Below are 13,285 nucleotides of genomic sequence, written 5' to 3'. Positions count from 1 at the left end.
TTTTAAAGATATGAGCATATTTAAATGCTGATAGGAAAGAACTTGTAGGGAATAAGAGTTAATAATACAAAAGAGAGATAACTAATTTAAAGTCCTTGAAAAGATATATAACATGGGATTTAGAAACATGAGTTAAAGAAATAGCCCTAAATGAGAGAGGGGACTCCTTTTTCATTATATGAGAGGAAAAGGTGGTTTCAGATGGAACTGAATTTAGAGATCTGCTGGCAAGAAGTTGAAGGAGCTCTGATCTGAGGCCTTCTATTTTACGTGTAAAGGTAGAGGCTTAAGGACAGAAGTACAACAGTTTAAGACAAATATGGATATTTGAAATAGCTGCCATGGGGAATGGAAGAAAGTGCTAACAAGGAAAGCAAATTGCTGAGAGTGTTGAGGGCCCAGTTGAGGTTCCCGACCTTGAATTTACAGTGGCACCAATCTGTGAAACTTGTGATCTTCTCCAACAGCATTCCATGTGCTGGGTACTGGGACAGCAAAACGGTGTAATTGAAATCACATAGGATTGGGGTTTTGCCAGGTGAATTCAGTGGATGCTAGCAAATGAATGCTTGAGGTGACTAACCATCGAGTCTAAGCTAAGAACGGAAGTAAAGCATGTGGAGGGCTAATAGTTCAGTGTCTGGCACTTAATACTCAGCAATTATTTGTAGATGAGGAAAAGGTGAAGAGAGGTTTGTACACTGATTGTTTCCAGGTGTTCCAGGTCACTTAAAGGAAATTGGGATCAGGGTGGAATGTCTGAATTTATGTTTTTTAGAAGTAGAGCATTGCTGAGTGTGGTCATGAGAGTAGAAAAGGTCATTTGAGGTAAAAGGGACAAGTGCAGTGAAGACACTAAAGCTGAGGCAAATCTTGGAATAGAGAGGAAACTGAACTGGATGCTGCATTGTTCACTAAGAGGTGGTGACATGGGGATAAAGGGCGGTTAGTGGAATGGTTTAAGTCTCACAGGAGCAGACCCTTTTGCACATGGACAGCAGCCTCACATGACAGACCTGCCTGGGCTGTAGTAGAGTCTAACCTCATTGGAAAGAGCTAAAGAGGAGACTTGATCCCTCAGTGGGAGCCAACTTTCAGTTAAGCCTGGTTGAGAAAAAACCATTCAGGGAAGAGGTAGAGGACATAAAGGACCTTCTTGACCAAGGAACTATGAAAGATTTGGACACAGAAGCAGTAGGAGACTGGTTCTAGAAAGGGGCACAGAATATGGAGGTAGAGTATGGAAGAACACAGCTTAATAAACATTGTACTTGAATTGTTCTTAATGTTAATGGTAGTTGAAGTTTCTGATATTTTTCCCTCCACAGTCTAGGAAGACACTGCAAAATAACTTAATATTGTAACTTAAAGTTGTGTGATTGCAAACTCTCTGAAAAACCAAACTAAGAAAGAAAAATTCAAACTGCCTACATAAGTAAAAGGAAATAAAATAGTACCCCAAGAGAAAAAAGTACGTCAATGAGGTGAAAGCATCAACAACGTGAAATAAAAGGATAAAGGCAAAATTATCCTTCAGTTCAGTTCAATTCAGTCACTCAGTCGTGTCCAGCTCTGTGCGACCCCATGAATCACAGCACACCAGGCCTCCCTGTCCATCACCAACTCCCGGAGTTCACTCAAACTCACGTCCATCGAGTTTTGCTGATGCCATCCAGCCACCTCATCCTCTGTCATCCCCTTCTCCTCCTGCCCCCAATCCCTCCCAGCATCAGAGGCTTTTCCAATGAGTCAACTCTTCTCATGAGGTGGCCAGAGTATTGAGTTTCAGTTTTAGCATCAGTCCTTCCAAAGAACACCCAGGACTGATCTCTTTTAGAATGGACTGGTTGGATCTTCTTGCAGTCCAAGGGACTCTCAAGAGTCTTCTCCAACACCACAATTCAAAAGCATCAATTCTTCGGTGCTCAGCCTTCTTCACAGTCCAACTCTCATATCCATACATGACTACTGGAAAAACCATAGCCTTGACTAGACAGACCTTTGTTGGCAAAGTAATGTCTCTGCTTTTGAATATGCTGTCTAGGTTGGTCATAACTTTCCTTCCAAGAAGTAAGCATCTTTTAATTTCATGGCTGCAGTCACCATCTACAGTGATTTTGGAGCCCCAAAAAATAAAGTCTGACACTGTTTCCACTGTTTCCCCATCTATTTCCAATGAGGTGATAGGACCAGATGCCATGATCTTCGTCTTCTGAATGTTGAGCTTTAAGCCAACTTTTTCACTCTCCTCTTTCACTTTCATCAAGAGGCTTTTTAGCTCCTCTTCACTTTCTGCCAGAAGGCTGGTGTTATCTGCATATCTGAGGTTATTAATATTTCTCCTGGCAATCTTGATTCCAGCTTGTGGTTCTTCCAGCCCACCATTTCTCATGATGTACTCTGCATATAAGTTAAATAAGCAGGGTGACAATATACAGCCTTGACGTACTCCTTTTCCTATTTGGAACCAGTCTGTTGTTCCAAGTCCAGTTCTAACTGTTGTTTCCTGACCTGCATGTAGGTTTCTCAAGAGGCAGGTCAGATGGTCTGGTATTCTCATCTCTTTCCTTAGATGATCAAAATCCTTAGATATATATGCCATGTAATTAACTTCTAAGTAGTCTAAATTCTGATTTAAGAATTACTCCTAGGCAGAGTACCACCAACACCATTTTTGTTTATCCTATTTCTTTCTAGATGCTTACTTTAGAAAATAATTCATTTGTGTTCAGTGAGAGAGAATCTTCTATAGTATTTAAAAACTATCTTTGCAATGTGTGCCCTGTTTTAATGTTGCCCTTGCAGTTACTTTATAAAATTCTGCTGTCTTAAATTGATGCATGTGGGAATCAGTTGGTAAGTTACCTGTTTATATTGGAGAATGGAGGGATGATAGGAAAAAGTAGTTATCATCTTGAGAGTAAATGTTTCTTAGAGGGATGATCTTACATATTCAATTCCCAATTAATTTAGTTTGTTTTGTTTTTAAGTCCAAAAGCTTTAACTGTATGATTCAATTTGCTTGAGTACTTCCCAGTGGCAAAGCAGAGAAATAGAATGTCATGAACCTTTTACAAATGCTTAGTGTTTTTAAGTCAGTCCAATCATTCTATAAAGAAAAAGTTATTGCACAAACTATGCTGCAGTGTTAAACAATTAGACAGGATGGAGTTCTGCCACTAACAAATCACAGTATTTTCATTGTTTAAACTCTAGTACTAGTGTGTTATACAAACATTTCTCTTTACATATCACAGCATAGTTGCAATTCTCTGTTCTCCGTACCTCTCATACTATTGTAGTCATGGCTTCATATGGATCATTTTGTATGGCTTTGTAATAGTCTTATCAAGTAACGCCTTCTAGTCCCATAGTGTTGCAACTTTGTTTTAATCATAGCTTCTTTAAACTTTCCTATTCAGTGGGAAAAAAATTAATAAATCCAAAAGACAGTAAAACTTAACATTAAGGTCAATTTACTTTGTCACTTTAGGTTTATAACCTTAGGACCCAAAGTCATTGCAGGGAAATGTGCCTGGAGAGATGTACAAATCCAACTGTCCTTTTTGCCTATGATTAAAAATAGCCTACTGTGTTTTTTGTCTTCTCAGGCCCTCTAAAAAAGATGTTTTCAACCAATCATAAAAAATCTTTTCATGATTTTTTAAAAGGTAATTTTTAGTGGTACATTGTTACTAGTAAATTTGGGGAGTTCTGTAATGGGCTTCCCTGGTGGCTCAGACAGTAAAGAATCTGCCTGCACTGACCCAGGTTCAGTCCCTTGGTCAGGCAGATCCCCTGGAGAAGAAAATGACGACACACTCCAGTATTGCCTGGAGAATTCCATGGACAGCGGAGCCTGGCAGGCTACAGTCTCTGGGGTCGCAAAGAGTTGGATATGACTGAGCAAATAACACCACTAACACATAGTCGAATGAAAGGAAAGCACATAAAAATAAATAGCTTTATGATATAGGCAACCATACCTTTTGTGACATTATGCCTGAGATAAGTTTTTTTTTTTTTAATAAGTATTTTTAGTTGTTTTAGTACCCCCAGTGATAACAGGTTTGTTTTGGCAGTGTTTTTATGCAACTGAAAAGTTTTGGTGTTCTTCAGAGAGGCACTCTTGTGAAACAATTAAAGTACTCTTCATTCCATCATTAGGTGCCACAAAGCCATAGCATCTCATTTGAGCTATTTTTAAATGTTTTTGCATAAGTAGTATCTATAGTTCCCTATTCCTGATTTTTAAAAAAATTTGATATGTCAGTCATTTGCTTAGAAACTTTTTTAGAAAGTGTATTACAAAATGATAGACCAAAACACCAATTAATGATGGTTTAATAAATAAGAGCATGCAATTAGTGAATCTTTAAAAGGCTGTTCTCATATGGATGATTATTTTTGCAGAATTGAATACTTTAAGGCTTTAATTTTATACTTATTGCTAGATCATTATATCTAATTATTTTGACCATTTATTCAAATAATAAACCTCCAAGTCTGAATATCTATAGTGAAGACTGAATTTAGAGAAAGGAAAATAATTATATGTCTGTCTTCTGCTATTTTATTCTGCCTGCCGTCAGAGTACAAAAATATACATTCATATCGTCTGTTTGTTGTATCGTATTCTTGGATCATACAGATTTAGTTACAATACACACACAGGTCAGCCAATGTAAAAAGACTGAAAAGAATGAAAACTACAAATGAGGACAGATGAGCTGTGCATTATGTAATGATAAAACAGGTGTTTGGGGAGATAAACAGTGTTCAAAAGCAAAGAAGATTTAAATACTGCTGCATCTGTAATTGCTCTATTCTGGTTATTAGACAAAAAGCAAATAGCTTTCAAATGAAATCCAAACTTGCTGTGCTATAATTGAAATATATGAATGTTGGATAGTTCTGACTTCATTTACTTTCATTAGAAAAGCAAACTTTATGCATGGGAGGGAAACTTTTTAAAGAAACTCTGTTCCTAGTGACAGGAAAAAGCAATGTTAATTCTGTCATGATGCTTTTGACGGTATCATACGGTTGTTTAGCATTAGTTGTGAATTATTTGGCATGTGCTGCTCAGAATCATACGTACAAAGCTGAGCAGTCTAGGGGGTGAGGATGCTAACATACTATCTGTTTTTGTTTATAGGACGGTGAACTTTGACATAATAAAATACTTGTATGATTTCTTGTGAAAACAAGCTTCAAAGCCATATGGACACTGTGACAATGACGAAGCCAAACTGTGTTCATCCAACTACTCAGCTGGCCTGGGAGAGGAGTTCTTTGGCTCCATTGGATTTGTCCAGACAGGTGCTGGCCCAGCATGGAATCTGATGAAAATACTCTGATTGGTCTGGGTGAATGTGAGCAGAAGACTATTTACCAGGGACCCTGGAGTATTTGGAAAGAACGTGTTAATTATAAACAGCAGGGTCTGAGCACAATCTGTTCTATTCTTAATGATGTTATCTTAACACTGAAATTGCCTGAAACCCATTTACTTAGGACTGCATTTTGCTCTGTGAACTATCCCCTGCGCTTTGAATGTGCCAGCAGCCCTTGTATATAAGCCCAGTCTTTTCACTTCCTCTCCCCAGGAGCCTCTGCAGTTGCTTGCCAAAGCAGATTTTCCTAAGGCCACCACTTTAAAAGATCATAGTTGCAAAATATAATAAGTAGAAGTTTTTTGTTATTTTAAGATCCAAGTTTATATGTGTTTATCTTTCGCCCTGATTTTCTCAAAAGGCAAGGTAGTTTGATCAGATAGGGCAGCTTTCCACCTCTAAGCCTCCTTGATAACTGCGGTATACTTAGGTGAGATTTATCTAGTCACTCTGGCAATAAACTACTCAACATAGCTTTTTAATCTGCATAATGGTTTTTTTTTTTCCTTTTTTTAATCACTGACCTTTAATAGTTCCACAATAAAAGTTTTCCTGTTATATCAGTTATGAACCTGGGGTCTGATTTTCTTACCTACTTTTGAAGTTTTCTGTTAGCACTTAAATGCTTGAAAATTATTTTAAACAGATTTAAAGTGCTTAATTACAGAGCCTAGTTTTAATTTCAGTTGCATTTTATACTTTCCTTCTTTTTTTGGAAAAAAAATTCTCACAATAGTCACCTTCAAATAGGAATAGGAAGCCTATTAATGTAGTGACTGACACTTTCTATTCTTTGTCTCCCTACATAAGATAAAAGATAGCAAGGAGCACCCTCGCCCTCTGTCTCTTGTCCCACAGAAGATGGTGATATTTTGTGTTCTACAAGATACTTGGAGAAGCCGGGGGCAGGAAAAAACCATGTGCATTGCAAATTCATTGCAAATGCACTTAGAAATCTGTGCATCATTCAAGTAGAAGGCAGTTAGTGTAGCTGATTCAAGGAAGAGCAGTGCCACTTGAGGGAATTTTCACCCCCTTTATAGTTTGCTATCAAGTGGCAAGTCTACTGTGCAGCCTTCTTGGATAGCCTGGGATCAGTGTGCATTTTGAGGGAAAAACTCCAGGATTTGAGGAGGGAAAGAGTTTGTCAAATAGGGGACTGGGGAAGACAAAAAGGAGGCAAGGGTTCCTATATGTGACTCTCTATGCCTCCTCACTACAGGCCACCTGTCCCCTGCCCAGCACCTTGCTTATCTTGCACTGCCCGACACTGTGCTACCAGCCCTATGTGTGGCTTCCCTGCAGAACACCTTGTAACCAGATTTTCCCTGCCTCTGACTGGACCGTCAGAACTTTTATATTTTGTAATTTACTTCCTAATGGCTTGCTAAATGACTCACTAATTTGATTAATTTATTTAAACAAAGACTAACAGAGCTTAATATGGATATTAGCATTTTAACAAGGGTCATCTGCAGATGAATTTTCTAATTAGAAGATATAAATCTCCAATTAAAGGGGAGAATCTAATGATGAGAATTACGCTGGTTAGTGGGCCAGATACCTAAAGAGAGGATGTGCTTAAATTATTCTCAGCATTTATTCTACCTAAATCTAAAAATGATTTAGGAAGTAGAAAAATGAAGTTACCAAGCTGTGGGATTTCAGATTGTTTATACAGTGGTTATCCCCCATTTAAAAAATGTCTTCTTTCCATTACTGTGACTCAGGTATATATGGTTAGGGGGAAACCTTCCTCCCCTTATTACTTTCCAGTTTCAATCCCTAAATTTGTCTTCATTGCTGAAGCAGTTCTTTTTCAGTAATTCTGGAAGGGATCCTGATCCAACAAGCCTCTTTTCATTAAGGCCTAAAAAGTCAAAAAGGTGTCAAGTCTCTAGGGCAGCAGTTAAGAGTTGGGGCTCTGGAATCAGATACCAGCTGTATCTCTAGGAGCTATGTGACATTAGGCTGATTATTGAATCTCTCTATGCCTCACCTACAGTGAGGTACACCTACAACTTCTCTCTTGGAGTTGTTTAGAGAATTAATAATTAAGTTGATATATCTAAGGTGGTAGATCTCAACTGGAGGGAGTTTTGTCTACCAGAGAATATTTAGCAATTTCTGGAGACATTTTTGATGTGACAGCTGGGTGTGTGGTGGGGCTGGGTAGAGACCTTGGATGCTCCTGGAAATAGAGACCAAGCACTGACATTTTGTCTTTTTTGATAATAGCCGTGCTAACAGATGTGAGGTGGTATCTGATTGTGGATTTGATTTGCATTTCCCTGATGATTAGTGATGTTGAGCACCTTTCCATGTACTGTTTGGCTGTTTGTATGTCCTCTTTGAAAAGATGTTCAGGTCCTTTGCTCATTTAAATTTGATTTTTTGTTCTTTTGGGTTTTTTTTGCTTTTGAGTTTTTAGAGTTCTTTCTGTCTTCTAGATACAAGTCTTTTATCAGATATGTGATTTGCAGTTATTTGCTCCTAGTCTGTAACTTGCGTTTTTATTCTTTTAACAGTGTCTTTTGTAGAACAGAAGGTTTTAGTTTTGATGAAGTCTGATTTATCATTTTTTTTGGTATGAAATATGGTTTCGGTATTGTAGTTAAAAAAATCTTTGCCTAACAAAGGTCACAAAGACCATCCTAAAGGCCCACATCAGAATTATCTGATCCAAATTTCAGTATTGCCAAGATTGAGAAACCCTGGTCTAAGTAAGGTAACTGGCACACCATAATTGCTCAATAAGTGTTACCTGTTGTCACTGTCCTGAAATATTTGTGGCCTAGAAAGGAGGTCAGTGATGGAATGCAATAGCATCCCAACTAAGTAAAGAAAAGGCGCTCTCACCTAATCGTATCTAGGAAACTTCATGTTAAAAAATTTGTAACTATTCAAATGGACACAATACCTTGGATTTTTACTTTTGGAATTGAAGGATTTTAATTCACATGCAGGTTTCATTACTTATTTTTCAGGATCTTGTTAAATAGTCAAAAGCTGAACTGAGAATGATCATATCAGAGAGCAGGTGACCGAGGAGTTACATTGTTTGCCCTCAAGGTGTGATGGCTGAACAATTAGTGGTATACCTCCAAGGGATTTAGTTAACCAGCAACTGTTTAATGTAATTAAGGTGGTCTGGAGCAAGGAAAGCTCAGCAGAAGAAGTCTCCTTTGTTCCTCCAAGGTATGCTCTACTCTGCTTGTACTATGCAAAGAAAAGTAGTGGACCAAATCCAGGAATAATGCATCTTACCGCATTAAGTACTCAAAAGAGAGTCTCTAAAATAATAGACGAAATGCAGCACTGCTCCATGTACATGATCAGGACTGTAATAGCATCCTCCACTTTCAGCTGAAGTCTCATACTGCTGTGTACCGTAGTTGCACCTTATGCCTGTTTCCATGAGCAGAGACTTGGATGGGAGGTAATTAACTGGAGGTTGATATTATTCAACTTCATCTCCTACATTTTGAAAGCTATATCTCCTACAAAGTGTGACTGTCTATCATATGTAAAATAGTTTAGATAATTTTGCATGTAATTTCAGTCTGATGACACAATTTGCTTTCAAAAATGCTTAGATTTCTTAGAGCTCAAATCCTTCCTATCAAGATATCAACATTTCACTCAAATTGGCTTTTAAATGCCCTGAATGCACAGTTAGTGTTCATTTTCTAGCAGTGACACATTCATGAAGCACAGTTTGAGAAGTAGAAATTTGGTAGAGCAGAGAAAATTATAATCCATTCATTTAACTGCATGTTGATGCACAATAATGATGGGAATTTTAGGAGGCATTCAACTGTTTGAGTAAATAGTGGTAGCTTTGGCATGAGGAAAGAGCCTGGATTTTAGAGGCAGTAAAGCTTTACATGGAGTTTTGGATAAACCATAATCCACTTCATTGGCCTTTGAGGAAGTTGAGAGTATTATTTAATGGCAGTTTCCATAAAATTATTCAGTATTCATAAAAAAATACTAAGTATCAGCTATGTGTAAGGCATTGTGTTGGGTGTAGGAGATACAGCAGTGGACAAAGACAAATTTCTGTCCTGAACAACAAGTGCTATCAGCATTTGCAGAGCTGGTGTTTGAAGTGGGAAATCCTAAGGGAAGAACTAGGTCTATGGGATGAAATGGATCATGAGTTCAGTTTTGAACATATGCCATTGAGGTGCTTGTCCAAGTGGAAATGTGAAGTAGGTACCTGAATCTAGTTAGAGGTCAGAGTTAGCACCAATCATTAATTTTCAGGATCATCAAAATAAAGGTGAAAGGTGTTCTTGACATCGTGAGGGAGAAACCATCTTGAAATGAATTAAGAAGGTTGTTCATAGCTATTGGTCTTCAGCTCACCACAAAACTACAAAATAATTTTATTTTTTCAAATAACAGTTCTCCACTATTCATATAAACCCCATTCCCTTCAGTATAAGAAATGGCAATAGGAGACCTGGGCTAAGTCCTGCAGCCTAAAAGGGAAAACCAAACCCATTTAGTATCTTAGTTCTATGGAAAACATTAGATCCAAGCAAATGCTGTCATCACTTTGGGCCAACTTTCATAATAATAGAGGTATTACACTGGCTCAGGTGTGCCTGAGAATTTCTGAATCCACTTTAGGTTGACTTCCTCTGGGAAAGAACATTCAGCCATCCTAGTTCATGGGACTCGTCCAGCTGGGAATAAAGAGAGCATTAGAGAAGCAGAGATGCACTAACCCCAGAAGCATCCATGAGAAGGGACACTAAAATAGAAACCCCTGCTGTTTTCTACATCGGTCTTTATTTAATTGAAAAACATAGACTAAAGTCATCAAGAAGGTGGAAAGACATGGGAAAGAGCCACCTGGCTTGAGGAGGGATAAAACAGACAACTGTTACAAATGTCTCTGAGTTTAAAAACACAGTAATTAAGCTGAAGTGACCTACAGATAAAGGAAATAGAGCTAAATAATCAAAAAATTTAATTGTGATGTTGTAACTGAACATTATGTGGAAGAAATAAAACATGTACCAATAAAAAGACTTTTTTAAGATTACTAGACTAGGAGAGCTAACTCCCCAGTTTAGGTAAGATTAAATCTTTGAAACTGTTGAACAAAAGAGGACACTGCCCACAGCTCCTGCTGCCTGGGCTGGTTGCCTGATTTTTTTAAGGGTAAAAGTTCTGGGTTAAACTGAAACAAGAAAGAAGAGAATGGGAAAAGAGCCCTACCCCCATTTAAAGCAAAAACAATTTAGAATATGTTTTTTATAGTGCTGTTAAACATAATTTTAAAATCTGTTTTTAGTTATTATAAAAGGAGCACGTTTACTCTGGAAATTTGGGGCAACCAAAAGAACTAAAAATCATCAGTTAACAATATCAGAGATAGCCTCTGTAAGTAAAAATTTTGGTATACTTTAGTTATTATATTGTTCTTGTAGTTTAAAGAAAAAGTGTAATTGTGTCTTTTATATTTTTCAATATAAGGACAGATCAGGTGGAAACTAATGGTTCTCACAGCCTGTGAATATGACTGGTAGAGCTTAAGATCGGTATTTAATAAAAAATGTTTAGATTAAAAAAAAATTTTTTTAATCAATTTTTTTAAAATCACTTTTATAGCAGGTAGTTAAAATGTGAAACTACATCAAATGTAATGAAAAGCAATATATTTCAGAGATACGATATGAAAAACAAATTCTCAAATATTTGTGGCCAATGTTTCCTTTAATAGAATTGCTTATTTAAAATTCTTGTCCTGATAATAAAATGAGAAAAAGAACAACAAAAAAACACCAAAGTGAGGGAAGAGAGATAAAAGTTGAAGTATGGAAGGAGAAAGGAGGGCAGTAAAGTAGATGCTGAATTCTGGAAGAATCAAAAATGATTTGGAAAAAGGATGTTCCGTTATCTATTCCTAGATGACAAACCACCTCAGACTTAATGGCCTGAAAACAGCAATCTTTATTTTGATCATGAATCTGCAGTTTGAGCAAAGCTTGGCTCCATGCAGTGTTCTGTGGTGCAGTTTGAAACTGGAGTTGAATCACTTGAAAGCCAGCTTCCTCACTCTTGTCTGGAGGGTGACACTGGCTGATGGCTCCTACCTGGAACACCTACCTGTGGTCTCTCCATGTGTTCTCTGCTCTTCCTCATGGCATGGTGATTAGGTTCCGAAAGTCACCATCCCAAGGGAAACTAGCAGATGCTGCATGTCCTTTCCTAATCAAGCCTCAGAAGTCTCATAGCATCACTTTTGCAGCATTGTGATTAAGGCAGCTGTTAAGTCCTGCTTATACTTAAAGGGAAGGGAATTATACCCATCTCTTGATAGAAGGAGTGTCAAAGAATTTGCAAACATACTTTTAAATTGCCACAAAGAACATAATAGGCTGAAAATTAAGACATTATAGATTGCAGATGGAGAGTATATTTTATGTCCTTTCAAAATCTGAATTAGTGTAACACACTATTGGTTGTACCCATATCCCCACCAAATATCTCTTCCCCATTCTTCCAAAGCATGGAGCTCTGGCTGCAAAGGGGCCTATGTGGCTGGAGTGTAGAAAGCAGAGGCAGTTGTCCTAGGAGATGGGATTAGAGAGGCAATGGTTGTCAGATCATATGTAGCTTGCAGGGCACTGAAGGACCTTGGTTCTTATTCTGTATGAGATGGGGGAGAGTTTTGAGCAGGGGAGTCACATGATTTGGCTTAGTTTTTGTTTTTGTTTTTTGTTTTTCTCAGAAAGGTGGAACCTATATTGAGATTAAAGTCAAAGCAAGAAAAGCAAAAGGCTATTAATGTAAGTGAGAGAGAATGGTGGCTCAGATAAGGGTGTTAGCAGTGGAAGTGGTGAGAAGTTGTCAAATTTAGAATATAATTTAAAAGAAATATCTAGAGGACTTGCTGATTAATCAGTGGGTGCCAGTGTTGAAAGAAAGAGGGATGATTCCGGGGGTTTTGACCTGAACATCTGGAAGCGTGGAGGAGAGATAAGATCAGGAGTTCAGGGTGTGGACATAGTAAGTTAAAGATTTCTGTTAGGTGTCACGTTAGCGATGTCAAGGAGGCCGTTAGACAAGTCTGGGGCTTGGGGTAGAAGCCCAGGCTGGAGACATAAATTCTGGGGTTTTCAATATTTAAAGGGGAATGTATAAGGGAAATGTGTATGTGAAAGAATTATGGCCATATATCCTGGGTCAAAAAACTACTTACTACTGAGTTCCAGCCAAGGAGCATTCAGAACCCCCCTCCCCACCCCTGCCCCACAGAAGGTAAACCCCATCCCTGGGGAGTTGCTTCTAAACTGTAAGGAATCTTTGATCACATCTTTCCATGGGAAGATGGGATTCATGATATGACTGGAATTTTATTCTTTAAATTCTAAAATAGCAAATACCAAGTTATCAACATTAATACTAAAATTTCAAATGATCTTTGCAACATTAAAAAGAAAAATTACAGGAAAGGAGTAAGTGGATCATAGATTTAGGGAAAGCAATTTACATGATGCCCAGTCCAGACAAAATGATCTCTAAATATTGAGTTCACGGGTTGAATTTGCTAATTAATTCCCAAAGCCCATTCTTTTAGAGCTGTTCTTACTATTAGGAATTTGTGTTCTTTCCATTTCAGAAGTAAAAATTAATGAAAAGGCAATATGCTGCATTTCTTCAGTAAAATAAAAATTCCTTATGTCATTGTGCTGAGTCATGTCCGACTCTGCATCCCCCTGGACTATAGCCCATTAGGCTTCTCTGTCCATGGAATCTTCCAGGCAAGAATATTGGGGTGGGTTGCCATTTCCCTTTTCAGGGGAATCTTCCTGACCCAGGGATCAAACCTGCAGCTCCTACACTGGCAGGCAGATTCCTTACCAGCTGCA

At 38.0% G+C, this 13,285-nt stretch overlaps 1 protein-coding gene across 1 annotated transcript in view; it reads left to right on the top strand.

Moving 5' to 3' along the window:
* The window catches only part of ORC5 (origin recognition complex subunit 5), a 75,179-nt gene extending 69,334 nt beyond the window's left edge, over positions 1–5,845 (top strand). The window contains exon 14 of the mRNA XM_052638870.1: positions 5,159–5,845. Within this exon, the coding sequence (XP_052494830.1) occupies positions 5,159–5,204 (46 nt within the window). The 3' untranslated portion in view covers positions 5,205–5,845. The remainder of the gene's footprint in view (positions 1–5,158) is intronic.
* Positions 5,846–13,285: the final 7,440 nt, after the last annotated feature.

Source organism: Budorcas taxicolor, chromosome 4, assembly GCF_023091745.1.
Source record: "Budorcas taxicolor isolate Tak-1 chromosome 4, Takin1.1, whole genome shotgun sequence".
Lineage (NCBI taxonomy): Eukaryota > Metazoa > Chordata > Mammalia > Artiodactyla > Bovidae > Budorcas > Budorcas taxicolor.
Note: the sequence above shows the minus strand (reverse complement) of the source record. Positions and strands in the feature narration are given on the sequence as shown.